The following is a 14,947-nucleotide window of genomic DNA, read 5'->3' on the forward strand; positions in this document are numbered from 1 at the left end:
AACTGTACTGTGCAATGAGCATGACTGTGCAAGTTAGACATTCAACAGTTATGGCACTGTCAGTAAGAGAAACCCCTCCACTGTGGTAAGGTCATACCACATCGGATGGGAAGTATTGGTTCTTAATAGTACTGAGGACAAAAACCACATAAAAAGCAACAATGCAATCAATTATTAATTGCCATAAGATGGGTGCAAGACATGTTCAATATGCTGCCCACTATTTTGTGTCGAAAGTTGAAATCAAGAAACGGTTTGTTCCACAACAGATCGGAGTGTCTCAGGGCTCACATTCAGAATGCATTGTCGATGCATGTCTTCAGTGCAGCTAAGTTTGTAACTGAAGCACTGAACACAGCATCTTTCACATAACCCCACAACTATAAGACAGACAGATTAAGATCAGGTGATCTGGATAGACGGGCTGTAGGGAACTGATGACTGATAATTCTAGCATTTCCAAAATGGCTCTGCAGCATTGGCTGTGCAGTGTGCAGAGGATCACCTCTTGCATAAAAATGATCCTACCCACACATCTATACTGTTGTAGGGTTGGAATGACATTTGCGTGCAAAAGACTCATAGCGTTTCTCAGTGATGGTAGAGGAACGGAAGGTTCCAAATTATTGGAAAAGAGCACAGGTAGTCCCAGTTTTCAAGAAGGGTCATCGAGCAGATGCGCAAAACTATAGGCCTATATCTCTGACAACGATCTGTTGTAGAATTTTAGAACATGTTTTTTGCTCGCGTATCATATCATTTCTGGAAATCCAGAATCTACTCTGTAGGAATCAACATGGATTTCGGAAACAGCGATCGTGTGAAATCCAACTTGCTTTATTTGTTCACGAGACCCAGAAAATATTAGATACAGGCTCCCTGGTAGATGCCATTTTCCTTGACTTCCGGAAGGCGTTCGATACAGTTCCGCACTGTCGCCTGATAAACAAAGTAAGAGCCTACGGAATATCAGACCAGCTGTGTGGCTGGATTGAAGAGTTTTTAGCAAACAGAACACAGCATGTTGTTCTCAATGGAGAGACATCTACAGGCATTAAAGTAACCCCTGGCGTATCACAGAGGAGTGTTATGGGACCATTGCTTTTCACAATATATATATAAATGACCTAGTAGATAGTGTCGGTAGTTCTGTGCGGCTTTTCGCGGATGATGCTGTAGTATACAGAGAAGTTGCAGCATTAGAAAATTACAGCGAAATGCAGGAAGATCTGCAGCGGATAGGCACTTGGTGCAGGGAGTGGCAACTGACCATTAACATAGACAAATGTAATGTATTGCGAATACATAAAAAGAAGGATCCTTTATTGTATGATTATATGATAGTGGAGCAAACACTGGTAGCAGTTACTTCTGTAAAATATCTGGGTGTATGCATACGGAACGATTTGAAGTGGAATAATCATATAAAATTAATTGTTGGTAAGGCAGGTGCCAGGTTGATATTCATTGGGAGAGTCCTTAGAAAATGTAGTCCATCAACAAAGGAGGTGGCTTACAAAATGCTCGTTCGGCCTATGCTTGAGTATTGCTCAGCGGTGTACCAGGTTGGGTTGATGGAGGAGATAGAGAAGATCCAAAGAAGAGCGGTGCGTTTCGTCACAGCTTTATTTGGTAAGTGTGACAGTGTTACGGAGATGTTTAGCAAACTCAAGTGGCAGACTCTTCAAGAGAGGCGCTCTGCATTGCGGTGTAGCTTGCTGTCCAGGTTTCGAGAGGGTGCGTTTCTGGATGAGGTATCGAATATATTGCTTCCCCCTACTTATACCTCCCGTGGAGATCACAAATGTAAAATTAGAGAGATTTGAGCGCGCACAGAGGCTTTCCGGCAGTCGTTCTTCCCGCGAACCATACGCAAGTGGAACAGGAAAGGGAGGTAATGACAGTGGCACGTAAAGTGCCCTCCGCCACACACCGTTGGGTGGCTTGCGGAGTATAAATGTAGAAGTAGAAGTAACAAGACCACAGGATCCAAGTCCTCATAAAAATATGGCTCTACAGTAAACGATGCCATCAACCCGCACCACAGAGTTACCTTTGCAGAATGAAGTGGTACCAGTTGACATGTGGGTAGATTTTCTGTTGCCCATATTTTGCATTCAGTGTATTGACAAGTCCTTGGAGATGGAAATGGCCTTTGTCTGTCCACAGGATGTTCCATGCCACTCATTGTCCACTTTCATGCAAGCAAGAAATTCAAGAGCAAGCGTTCATCTTACTGGCAGGTCAGCATGAAGCAACTCCTAAAAATGGGTAACTTTGTATGGATAGCAGTGCAGGATGTTTTGTAGAATTTTATGCATCATGCTCACAGGCATGTCCATAGGTCGGGTAATTCTCCGTGCACTGCATGTTTGCACACTACCGCTCAACCCCTCCTGCCACACTGTGGCCACTTCTTCTGCTGACGTCAGATCAGTTGTTTTCCTCCCTCTGCCGTATTGCACTTCAAAAGACTCTGTCTTTTCGAATTTCATGATTAGTTTCTCCAGACCCTTATCAGGCTTCAGACCAGTGCCTTTTTTCATACCCTTGAGTATTTGGGATTTCTGCAGAGCTACTGGTGCACAGCCACCATTCTTATAAAAGAGCTTTACCAGCAGTGCATAAACCTGCGATGAGACAGTCATGCCAAACATCTTGGACGCAAACTGAGAAATGGCCATGTACCCCACATATTTCCTTTTACATATTCTGGTGGTTACAGCACCATCTAGTTGTAAAAGGTTTGTTAATTTTTTTCTTTCCATAACTTTTCCCCTTTCTGTAATAACATTATGTTCAAATTTGATGTCATTCTGAGCAGTGGTTCATTTTTATAGCATACTGAAACTGGAACTTTAGTTATAATTACTGTGTTGAATTAATTTGTAGACCTGCAACTGTGTCCGCCAAGCCTCAAACGTTGCTGATATTATTTTCTCTTTTGTATGACACTGAAACAAGAAGAGCATAGAATGTTTTTAGGTTATAGAAATACCTCTATGACCAGCATGATTCTTGGTTTATTGTATTGCTTCTTCATTATTAAATGTAATAAATTTACCTCTGATGTCTTTAATGTATCACACAAACATTTGATTTCAGGGTACTCAGTCATCTAATCCACATAATGATTACTGCCAGCATTTTGTGGACACAGGTCAGAGACCACAGAACTTCATCAGAGATGTAGGACTGGCTGATAGGTTTGAAGAATATCCTAAGCTGAGAGAGCTCATCAAATTGAAAGTAAGTGTAATTCTTGACCATCTGATACTTTTTGGGCAAGGGTTGGCAAACTTTTCTTTTTATGGGACTGTTTCAGGATTCATAGCTTTGAGTTGGATTTGTAGCTAAGCCATACCCAGAACCTGTGCTACAAAGGGGCAGCAGATGCCAGATGCCTTCCACGCTAGCAGCTGGATCCAGGGGAATCGTGGGGGTTGGGAAACAGAAAGCAGCTGAGGTTGACAACATGTTTGTTATTAAATATGCTCGGAAAAGATCGACAGTTCGATTTCTGTGGAAGGGTAGCTGATTATGTGAAAAAGGGGCTGGTAGCTTACTCTTCTCTCCTCCTCCCCCTCGCCACCCCCCTCCCCACCTCTCGCACCACATCTCACTTCATATGCACATGTTGGTACTGTACTAAAATGCCACATCAAGTGAAAGCCGAATAAACAAAGCTGAAAGCAGATGATATTATAAATAATGATGTTCACCTACTGGATGTAATATGTATGGTGGAGTTCGGAGTTTGCTCACTGGCTTGTAAAAACCTGGTCCCACTTGCAGCTATGTGCTTGCAAGTCATACACAGGTCATACTTAATCTGTTCTATAATCAAGAAAATCTGTTTGCACATATACGTAGGTGCAACATCACCACCATTTTGTAGCAAAATTCATTGTTTGAAACTGTGTCCATATGCAGCAATTTGGAGAAGCAAATAGTGTTTTTTTAATTAAAAGAGTCCTTCAAGACATTGCACTGTAAATTGAAAGTCAAGTTGCAGAGTGTCTGGTACTCATCATGTGTTTCTGGCAAATGGACATGATAACGCTTTGAACTCACTTTCAAATTCTCTGAATTTTTTATAAAAAATCAGTTTGTAGATTAGTCAACTTTTTGAATACTTAGCTACTTCATAGGCAGCAAGTGTTACTGATTTTAGGAATAGGAAGCCGAGATTTTCTTTCCTTGATTTGTTTCAAAAAGAGATCAGATTTCCTTATAAGTGCTTCTACAGTGTAATATAATTCAAGGATAAGAATGTTTCTACCTTGCAGAGTCTAATATAGCTTATTTAAATGGTCCATGATGTGAACAAGAAAGGCAAGATCCAAACACGGGAGATTATAAAAATTGGAGAAAGTGTGTTTTTTTCACAAAAACAGAACTGTATCTTCCCACAGTTACTTAGCAACTCTTTCAGAGCTTAACCATAGAACATTTGTTGTGTACATTTGTCGTATTCAAAAACAAACAGTTTCCTTGTATCAGGCACGCCAGACAAAAAATTAATGCATTCAGGCACTTCGCTGTAATTACTATTTTATTCAGACAGAACTGGTATGGAGTAAGAATTCCTCTTGGCTATTATCCTATTTTGTTTCATACCAGGCATACTTGATCAGATTGATAAAATGTGTTGATGCAAACTAATAATGAACAAATGACTGAAGCTTAAGAATACTGTTCCTCTGGTAAACCTGGAATGACAAACAACTATTGGGAATTATACGTTGTCCAACAGTTTCCAGAAAAATGCTTTCCAGTGTGGAAAAAATTTGTATCAGAGATGCATTTCTTGATAAATTCACAGTCTACAAATACTCTGTTCTCTTCTCTATTGCTTTATGCTTTATTAAAACTATCTTTTGTCATTGTCTGGTCATTTTTGTTCAGTTTTGAAAAAATATTTGGTTGCTTTTCTCAGCTGGACTATCATTTGCACTCCTTTTGCATTTTTGCATATTCAGAAAGTTCACTGCAGTATACAGAATTTTTTGTGTGTGATTGTCAACCCAGTAAGAACAGTTCATTCCAAGAAACTGCCAACTTCCACACAAGCAGAAGCTGAAGAAAAAACTGTTGAAACATTGACAGACTTTGGAGACAGTTTCCACTACATCAAAGCATTAGTCACATTTTTGATTTCTTATTTAGTTTATCTTTATTAGAATGTTGTACAGTGATAGCAGACAATTGTAAAAAAACACATTTGTTCATTTAAATAAAAACATTTAGGGAAGTGCATTAGAACAACCTTGATATCGTTGATGACTGCTAGTGAGACTTCTAATCTAGATTAAATAACTGTGCCACAATCATCAGGTGGTGCTGATGCATTGCATTGTATCAGCACCGCCTGATGATGGCGCAATGTTTATTTGCCAAAATATTGTGTGCAGCTGACAATTGTATCCAACTGGACACCCAAGAACCCTTCAAACGGCATACACGCTGAGCAGGGTTGCCAACTATCCTGTATTTCCCGGGAAATCCCATATTTTGCCTATATTTTTTGTCAGATCCCATGTCCCATATTATTTAGAATTTATTCCATATTTTTCTGTCTTTTGTAATAGTAGTTCAAAAATGTATTTCGCCTGATACACTCACAGTTAATACTAACTGTGTGCAGTAAAAGTTGCTGCAGCATGCACTGAAGCAGTACTAAAACAAATAATGATCTTCTTTTTCTTTTTCTTTTTTTTTTCTTTGACTTGCCATACAGATTTGTGTGAAAAAAATGCTCATGTGGCCACAGCCGAGGGGATTCAACCTGCATGAGAGAGGCACCTGTGTGACCAGCACTGGCGGTGCCGCGCATAAAATAAACGCTCATCTGGTCGTACACTTATGAGGAGCTGTAACTTGGCACATGGACTCCTTAGTTTCTGACTGGTGGCTCTCCGTAGCTGTTGGGGGATTTCATGTCATAGCAATTTATAGATGTTCATTGCTGACTGTGCAGCACACTATTAGCTGGTGTTGTCTGCATTGTCGTCAGCATTGTCATCAACTTTGCCACTTATATCTGCTTCTAATATCGCATTTATTTTGGTAACCAATACATACTTTTTGTAAGCTGTTTAACTCGTAAGTGCTAATAGTGATATCAATTCCAATGCCACCAAGGTGCCAAGTATTTAACTGGTCACTTCTGTTGTGCACATAGCTGGTTTTGTGTAAGCTCAAAACACATTAGCAGAGGACGTGATATTGTTGTGGTCAGATTCGGAGTTTGTGATTTCTTGATTTAAGATGAGTAGTGAAGAAGATAGCATGAAATCACCCACAAGGAAGAGAACTAAAAACATGTGTTTACCATTCATGTTGGGAAGAAACATATTCCTACATTCATCCTGTGAAAGCTGTTTGTTTCAAAGCCTTCTGTTGTATCTGCAAACAGGAATTTAGTGTGGCACATGGAGGCAATACCGACTGTCCTCAGCATGCAAAAACTACAGGTAAACTAATAGTCAGTTTTGTATTACTTGTTTGGTGCAATTTAAAATTATGTAAATATGTGGTAATAAATATCTTTAATATCATTAGGCTATACAAACAAGGAGAAATACATAAAGGAGTCTTCCAAGATTTCCAGCTTCTTTCCTGCTAGGGGCATCTCAACCACAAGTGGATTCAGCAGAACTGACATATGTGTATCACACAGTGAAACATAATCTGTTATAATAGCTTGGACTGCAAATCATGAAGGATGCATTCAGTGATCCTACTGTTAAAGAAAATGTATTGTGGATACACCAAAACTTAACCAATAGTGAAAGAAATTTTGGCTCCGAAAAGTGTTTCAGATGTGGTTACAGTTTTAAATGATCGCAATAAGTCGAGTAAATTTTTCTCTATGGCAACTGATGCTTCAAAAAAATTAAAAATAGGAAGATGTCTCCGATTTTTTTGAGATATTTTGATCCCGAAATTGGAATTCAAAATAAACTTCTGGATTTTACAGAAGAGAGCAGTGTAACAGCAATGTCTATTCACAATTTGTTAAAACATTCATTTGAATTCCACAAATGTGATATAAACAACTGTAATGCTTTTTGTGCTGATAATGCCAACATTAATTTTGGAAAGCATAATTCAGTATTTGAACTGTTAAATGATGATAACAAACAAATGTTCAAGGCAAACTGTTCGAATCTCATTTTGCACAATGCAATGAAACGTGCCTGTGATATTCTAGATGTTGATCTTGAAAATTTGGTCCTGAAATTATATGGTCACTTCTCCATTTCTGCAAAGTGAAGGGAAGTTCGAAACTCCTTTTTTGAATTTGTAGATGTAGGATGTAGTGAAATTCTCCGACTTGTATGTACTAGGTGGCTTTCTTTAACACAAGCAGTTGACAGAATCATTAGAAATTGGGAACCCATAAAAAGTTATATGAAGAGTACTGATGATTGTCCCCCATGTTGGTGCAATGTTTTTTAGATTGTTCTAAGTTTTCAGGATGCTCTGATGTTATTATAATGGAAACTTTTGAGGCAGTCAAGACTTTGATCAGTAAAACTGAGCAAAGACTGAGTGACAGATATTTTGGTAGTGACACTATAAAGTTTTAAGTAAGTTAACTTGTTCCATAGTCATAAAATGCATTGCAGATAATCTTGTGGAGTTTTATGTGTCATTGGAAACATATGTGGTCAAGAATTTCAACTTTGAATGTCAACTGCCAATGTCAAATGAGTCTTGTACACCTCTTTGTCTAAGTTCTGAGCTAAACTTTAAGCATCTTGGAGGAATAATGGAGTCTTTGCAGATAGATGATGTAGATGAAGATGGTTTGTTTAAGAAATTTTGTGATGTAAAGAATATTTGGAGCAAAGCATATCTATGGAAGACACTGCAAACAGTTGGGTTAACGTTTTCTGTACCTTGAGAGCGAAAATGAACCATAAACGGACAGAGGTGCGCCACAAATGTACTACCGAGCTTATAAAAGCAGAAGTGCAAGTAGCAGTGAATTTTAATTTTAACTGTTGAGAAATATTTGCATATGTAAAATCGAATGAATCTTTGCAAAAAGAAGTGAAGTCTGTAAATAAATACAAGCAATAATGTAAAATAAAACATGTATGCACATTTGAAATATATTTCTTTGTAGAAAACACTGTTTGAATTGTTTATTTTGTAGGCTTTCTCCTCGATCCTTATTTCCTCCATAGAAAGTTGGCAACCCTAACGCCGGGAAAGCCTCAGATCACATATTATTGCGTGACCTGCAACACAACATACCTTTTCAGTCATGGATGCGACCATTTTGAATCCTAACACCAGCGATGTACAACAGTTACGGCTGTCTGTTGTTTGTTTCATTGTTGCCATCCTATACTGGGGGAGTTAATCTGTTAGTCTATATGCGTATGTCTGAAATAAAGTCATTACTGTAGCCACAGGAATACTTCCTTTTTGTCCCATTTATTTTTATTCACCTTATACTATAAAATCATGCTTCTTAGAAATGTACAATTTTTTATTTATATGTCTGACATCTGCCGCAAGATAGTTGAGGATGCATGTTTTACCATCATGATTATCTAAAATCTGATAAATTTATTTGATCTACAGGACGATTTGATAGCAAAGACAGCATCTCCGCCAATGTATCTGAAAACAGATCTCCAGACATTTGATATGAAAGAACTGAACAGCAAATTTGATGTGATTCTTGTAGAGCCACCACTGGAAGAATATCAGAGGACCATGGGTGTTACCAATATGCAGTTCTGGGGATGGGATCAGGTAAAATCTATTTATAGTATGGTGTATGTGTGTGTGTATGTGTGTGTGTGTGTGTGGAGTGATAATGGAAGAAAATGTTTATCTAACTTCAAATTTTTCACTGTTCTACTATAAAAAAGTAGTGGTGAACTATGGCTGGTAAAGAAAGCAGCATGCTGCAGAAAACAACTACCCTTAAAATGTTTGGCTTGAACATGTTCTTTTGTGAATGTATTAAAGTGTTATGCATGCTCTTCATGTAAAGCTATGGATTACTTCTGGCCAAGTCATGATCTACTTGCAATACTTGACTGTTCCTCCTAATATTTCTGAAAGAAAGTGCTTATAATATACATTTTTGGATTTTTGAATTTTCACTGGTTGCAGTTAAATTCCATCACAATAGCCTGGTGACTAATGTAGTTGTCTTTGTCAGATGCTACAAACAGTTGATTCAGTTGTAGTTGGTATCTTGCCTTCAGCTCATCTGTAAGATATTGTTGCAATGTTGTGCTCCTTGTAGGTTCGATTGTTAAAATTTATAGATGAGATGGCTTGTAGGATCTTAATAAATTGTTTGCTTAGGTTTGTAACAATACATGGTGTCCTGCTCAAACCTCCCTGATTTCAAAGACCTAGGGGGAAAAAAAAGAAAAAAAAAAACCCACAGTAGATACGACAATGAAAAATGCACCACATTGTAGAACTTCTCAAAGAATTTATTTATTTGTCATAATACGTCTCTACTTGTGAAGCATTTGTAGCATGAAGAATATTGGGTTTATATTCAATTTTGTGCCAAGTTCTTTGTAACATTTCCTCTGTTATTGTTGCAATCGCATTAGTGATACGATGTCGCAACGTAGGAATATCGTCTGCTTTGGTTGCATACACATGATCCTTCACGAATCCCCACATGAAGAAATCAAGTGGCGTAACATCGGGTGAACGTGGTGGGCAGGCAATGGGTCCTCCGTGTCTGATCCAACGATTGGGAAATTTCCTATCCAGGAACTTGCGAACAGCCATTGACCAATGCAGTGCAGCTCCATCATGTTGAAAAATGATGTTGGGTTGCAAGTCTTGTATCTGAAGGTACACAGACTGCACCATGTCCAGATACACTGACACATTCACTGTTTGTTCCACAAAGAAGAACGGTCCAACAATCCATTAGCCCGCACCAGACATTTAGTTTAGGGCTATCACAAATATGTTCAATGACAACGTGCGGATTTTGTGAACCCCAAATCCGAACATTATGTTTATTAACCCTTCCTGATAGATGAAAGGTTGCCTCATCTGAGAATAAACATCTTTCCAGGAAGCTGGCATCCATATCAATACACTGCAGCATATCCGCAGAAAATTGTTGTTGGCGTGGTTTGTCATTCGGTGTCAGATGTTGCATAATTTGCACTTTGTAAGCACACATACGAAGACACTGGTGGACTACACGATGCAATGTTGATCGAGGTACATCAAGTTGCCTAGATGCTTGACGAATTGAATTACATGGGCTTCTGAGAAATGTTTGTCTGATGTCCTCCACTGTCTCTTCTGAAACTCAGTAATGTGCACTGCCAGAATGTTTCAGAACACTTCCTGTTGCCAGAAACTTCCTGTACCATTCCTTAATTGTTTTCACATCAGGTGGATCACATTAATACACATAACAATAATTTCTTCGCACAGTAATTGGCGATTTTGTTTCTGAAAACCACACTGCTGCTTTTGTGCGCTGCTGTGGAGTCGCCAGTTTCACTTCATGTGACCATGCTGCACTCTGGCGACAATACTTGGCACTTCTGACACGAGAGTATAATTTCTTTGAGATTCTCTACAGTGTGGTGTATTTTTCATTGTTGTATCTACTGTGGTTTTTCTCTCCTGGGTCCTTGAAATCAGGGAGGTTTGAGTGGGACACCCTGTATTGTGAAAAGGAAAGTTGATACTCACCATACTGCAGAAATGCTGAGTCGCAGATAGGTGCAACAAAAAGACTGTCACAAATATAGCTTTCAGCCACTAAGGCCTTCGGTTCAACATCTCCATTTTATAGTGAGTAGCAACTTTCCTTTCCACAATATTGTTACATTCCAGCGTGGATTTTCCATTGGTGTTTGCTTAGGTTTTTTTCTTATTTAAATATGCCCCTTTATTATATTGTTCCATGAACTTGGAGCTGCATCACTATGTTGGTCACGGCAAACTTGTGCAAAAATTATATCCAAGTAGTAGTCAGTGGCAGACAATTTTTGTGTGGGAGAGATTACTAGAAAATATGAAGAGAGTTAAATGTCAAACCCTTCAGCTGTAGCTGAGCAGTGAACTACTCTCTCTCTCTCTCTCTCTCTCTCTCTCTCTCTCTCTCTCTCTCTCTCTCTCTCTCTCCCCTCCCCCTCCCCCCCCCCTCCACATTTGGGGTACAATCAAAGATGTGTGCCTACTGGGTCCGTCACAGCCTCACAGAAGACCATAAAGAGCAACAAAGGACCATCTGTGCAGAATTATTTGCATGTTATGAGGCTGATCGTGACAATTTTTTGTGAAACATCTTCACAGGCGATGAAGCATGATAAAGTCATGGCAAGGGTCTTCTGGAACTCTGGAGGGTTGTTCTGTTTGGGTCCTCCCTCATAGCACAACAATCAACTCTAAAGTGTTTTGTGCTATCCTCTGGGAATTGTAGAAACTATTTCAGGGTGTTTGTTGCCACAAAAATGCAAAGGAGCATCTCCTTTTCCATGACAGTGCAAGGCCTCACACAAATCTGTGCTCCTGAGAGAAGCTCACAATACTTCATTGGACTGTTCTTTGTAATGCACCCTACAGCCCTGGTCTCACACCTTCTGACTTCCATCTGTTTGTCTCAATGAAGGATGCGCGCGCGCGTGTGTGTGTGTGTGTGTGTGTGTGTGTGTGTGTGTGTGTGTGTGTGTGTGTGCGCGCGTGCGTATGCGTGTGTGTGCGCGTGCGTATGCGTGTGTGCCCACGCGCGCGCGAGAGACAGAGAGAGAGACAGAGAGAGAGAGAGAGAGAGAGAGAGAGAGAGAGAGAGAGAGAGAGAGAGAGATTTCCTCAGTGTTTGTTGTGCCTGCCTGCAACTCAGCATGTCATCTTTACAGTATGCAGCAATCAATCCTTTTCATAATTATTGATATTCCAACCTGGACTTTTCGTTGTTTCATTTACCTGTCAGTTTCAGATAGCTGTTGCAATAACACATTTTATAATACAGCTGTTATTCTATAGCTGCAAAGGTAATGCACATAGCCTGGTTAATGAAATGAAAAAAATAATCCAAAAGCTGAGAAGTTATGCAGTTCTGCTCCTTTTTTTTCATTATTGACAGTCTTCTGTACTCATTTTCATCTACAGCTACATCCATCTGTGCAATCTTGGTCTTGGAAAACCTTTCCTGACCCACTGTGAAGATTGAACCTTGGTCTCAACATCATACTGTAGTCTCATGTTTCATCAACTAGTTATGATTCTCTTAAGGAACATCTTATTCTCTTTTGCATGATCCAAAAGCTCTTCACACATTGTGAGGTGAAGATCTTTCTGGTCATGACTCCTGAGCCATAGGATGAACTTGGCAACAACACAGTGCATTCCAAGATGCTGTGTAAGGACTTCATGATATGATCCACCAGAAGTACCACATTCTTCTGCCATCTGTTGGACAGTTAGTCATTGACATTCCTGAGCTTCTTCAGTAGACTCGAAGGACATCCCAAATGAGAGTCATCATTACCTTCCATTGGACCATTTTTAAACCATGTAAACCATTTGTAAACTGAGTACAGCTTAAGCACTCATCACTGTAGGATCCGGCATCATTTGGTGTGTGTCTGTGAAGTTTTTCTTGAGTTTCATGCAAAATTTAATCCAAAGGCATTACTGTTCTAACTCTGCCATCTTGAAATTCGAAAACTGTGTGACACAATGTTCTACTCAATACAGCACTGAACAATAACTAACAGACATACAACAATGAAACTTCTGGCAGTTACACATTACACACAGGTGTGTGTAGGGATGCCAACCTCATTTTGCTCCAACACACCATGGGCATGAAATTAAGAATATTCCAGAATTTTTGGACAGACCTCGTACATCAAATAAAAGCAATTGTTCACCAATAGCTGACTGATGTGTGGCCCATAGAAACACACACCAGAAAACAGTGTTTAATACTAGCTTCCAAGTTCTTGCTCTTTCTTTAGTTGAAGTACACACACACATTCATGCATATAACAACACAGAAACCCGAATGTACACGTCTGTGGCCACAGTGAGACTGACTGCTGATTATCGATAGTAGCTGACCGGGCAAATGGAGTTGGGGAGGGGAAAGGTAAGGTTGCACAAGGTGAGGAAGAAGTAGTGGGATGATGTGAGACAGCTCTTTTCATAAAAGCACAGCGAAAAAGGAGTTTGGAGGGTTGAGCGTATAAGAGATAGGGAAGAGAGAGGAGGGAAAGGAGGGGAGATGAGGAGAGGGAGGTGGACATGAGGAGGGAAGAAGAGAGAAAGGGACTAGGATGGAAGAGAGAGGAGAGAGGGGAAGGGGAAGGGGAAGGGGAAGGATGGGGGTAGAGGAAGGGGGGAAGAGAGAGAAAATATGCCCACATGGGAGGGGGAGAGGGGAAGAGTGGTGGGAGGAGGCAGTACATGATCTGGATTGGGAGGAAGTGATATTGACGAGAGAGAAGGGAAAAGGTGAACGGAGACTGAGGGAAGTAGTTTAGTGGAGGTTTATGACATAGTAATTGCAAGAGTGCAGGGTATACTGGAGACACAATTCCAACATGCGTAGTTCAGAGAAACTAGTGCGGGATGAGAGTGTCCAAATAACTTGGGTAGTGAAGCAGTGGTTGTAGTCATCTGCAACATGTTCGGCAACTGAATGGCCAAGTTTGTGGATTGCCACTTTGTCAGTGGCCACTCATGTGAGTAGACAGTTGGCTACTTGTCATGTCCACATAGAATGCTGTACAGTTTAATTGCTGCATAGCTGATACATAACATGGCTGCTTTGATATTTGGCCTTGCCTTTTATACTGTAGGAAATGCCTGTGACTGGATTGCGGGAGGAGGTGGTGGATAGGTGTACAGGACAGGTCTTGTTGAAGAGTCGACCTGGAGGGAACGGCTCATGGGCTGCAGGGTTGGGAGCACAATTGGAATTGGGATGGACAAGGACATTCTGTAAGTTGAGTAGGTGACAACACAACTTTGGATGATGGGGATAGGATATCCCTCATCCCAGGGCATGACAAGAGGTAGTTGAAGCCCTAGTCAAGGATGTGGTTGAGCTTTCTTAGGCCAGGGTGACATTGGATGATCACAGGAGTGCTTGTCAGTGGCTCATTAACAAGTTTTCTGGTGTCAGAGGAGGGAATGGCATGAGGGATTTGTTTATGGATGAGCTGGATAGGATAGTGGCTGTAAATAAAGGCTCTGGTAGGATTATTGGTATATTTTGACAGTTCCTGCATTCTACTGCAGATGCAGCCTCAGGTGGTGAGGCTTTAGGGAAGAGGCTGATGTGGAAGGGCTAACAGCTGTCAAAGTGGAGGTACTGTTGGTAGTTTGTATGCTTGATATGAACAGATGTATTTATGGAGCCATCTGAGAAGTGGAGATCAACATCTAGGAAGGCGGCTCATTGAGTTGGAGGAGGACCAGGTGAAGTGGATTTGGGAGTAGTTGTTGAGGATATGGAGGAAAGAGCAAAGGTTGTCCCTGCCATGAATCCAGATCATGAAAATGTCATCATAAATATGAATTATACAAAGTGTTTTAAGTGTTCGAATCCTCCAGATCACACATAAATAAGTTGGCATAGGATGATGCCATGGCAGTAAAACATATTTGTTTATAGATTTGGCCATTGAAGGTGAAATAATTGTGAGCCAGAATGTGGTTGGCTAGGAGGATTGGGAAAGTGGTGGTTAGTTTGGTGTTGGGATGATGTTGGGAAAGGTGGTGTCTACAACCGCAAGGCCATCGGCATGGGGGATGTTGTTGTATAAGAATGTTACGTCTACGGTGACCCCCAAGGAGTGCTGTGTTAATGGGACAGGAACTGTGGAAAAGCGGTGAAGATAGTGAGCAGTATCTTGAATGTAGGCTGGAGGGTTACAAATTTTGGAGTTTGGAGGAGTTAGCCAACAAAGGCAGA

General features: G+C 40.3%; 1 protein-coding gene across 1 annotated transcript in view; it reads left to right on the forward strand.

Moving 5' to 3' along the window:
- LOC126237285 (N6-adenosine-methyltransferase non-catalytic subunit) overlaps nucleotides 1-14,947 on the forward strand; it is a 62,846-nt gene that overhangs the window by 25,776 nt on the left and 22,123 nt on the right. The window contains exons 3-4 of the mRNA XM_049947231.1: nucleotides 3,106-3,249; nucleotides 8,602-8,775. Coding sequence (XP_049803188.1) covers nucleotides 3,106-3,249; nucleotides 8,602-8,775 — 318 coding nt within the window. The remainder of the gene's footprint in view (nucleotides 1-3,105; nucleotides 3,250-8,601; nucleotides 8,776-14,947) is intronic.

Source organism: Schistocerca nitens, chromosome 2 (genome assembly GCF_023898315.1).
Source record: "Schistocerca nitens isolate TAMUIC-IGC-003100 chromosome 2, iqSchNite1.1, whole genome shotgun sequence".
Classification (NCBI taxonomy): Eukaryota; Metazoa; Arthropoda; class Insecta; order Orthoptera; family Acrididae; genus Schistocerca; species Schistocerca nitens.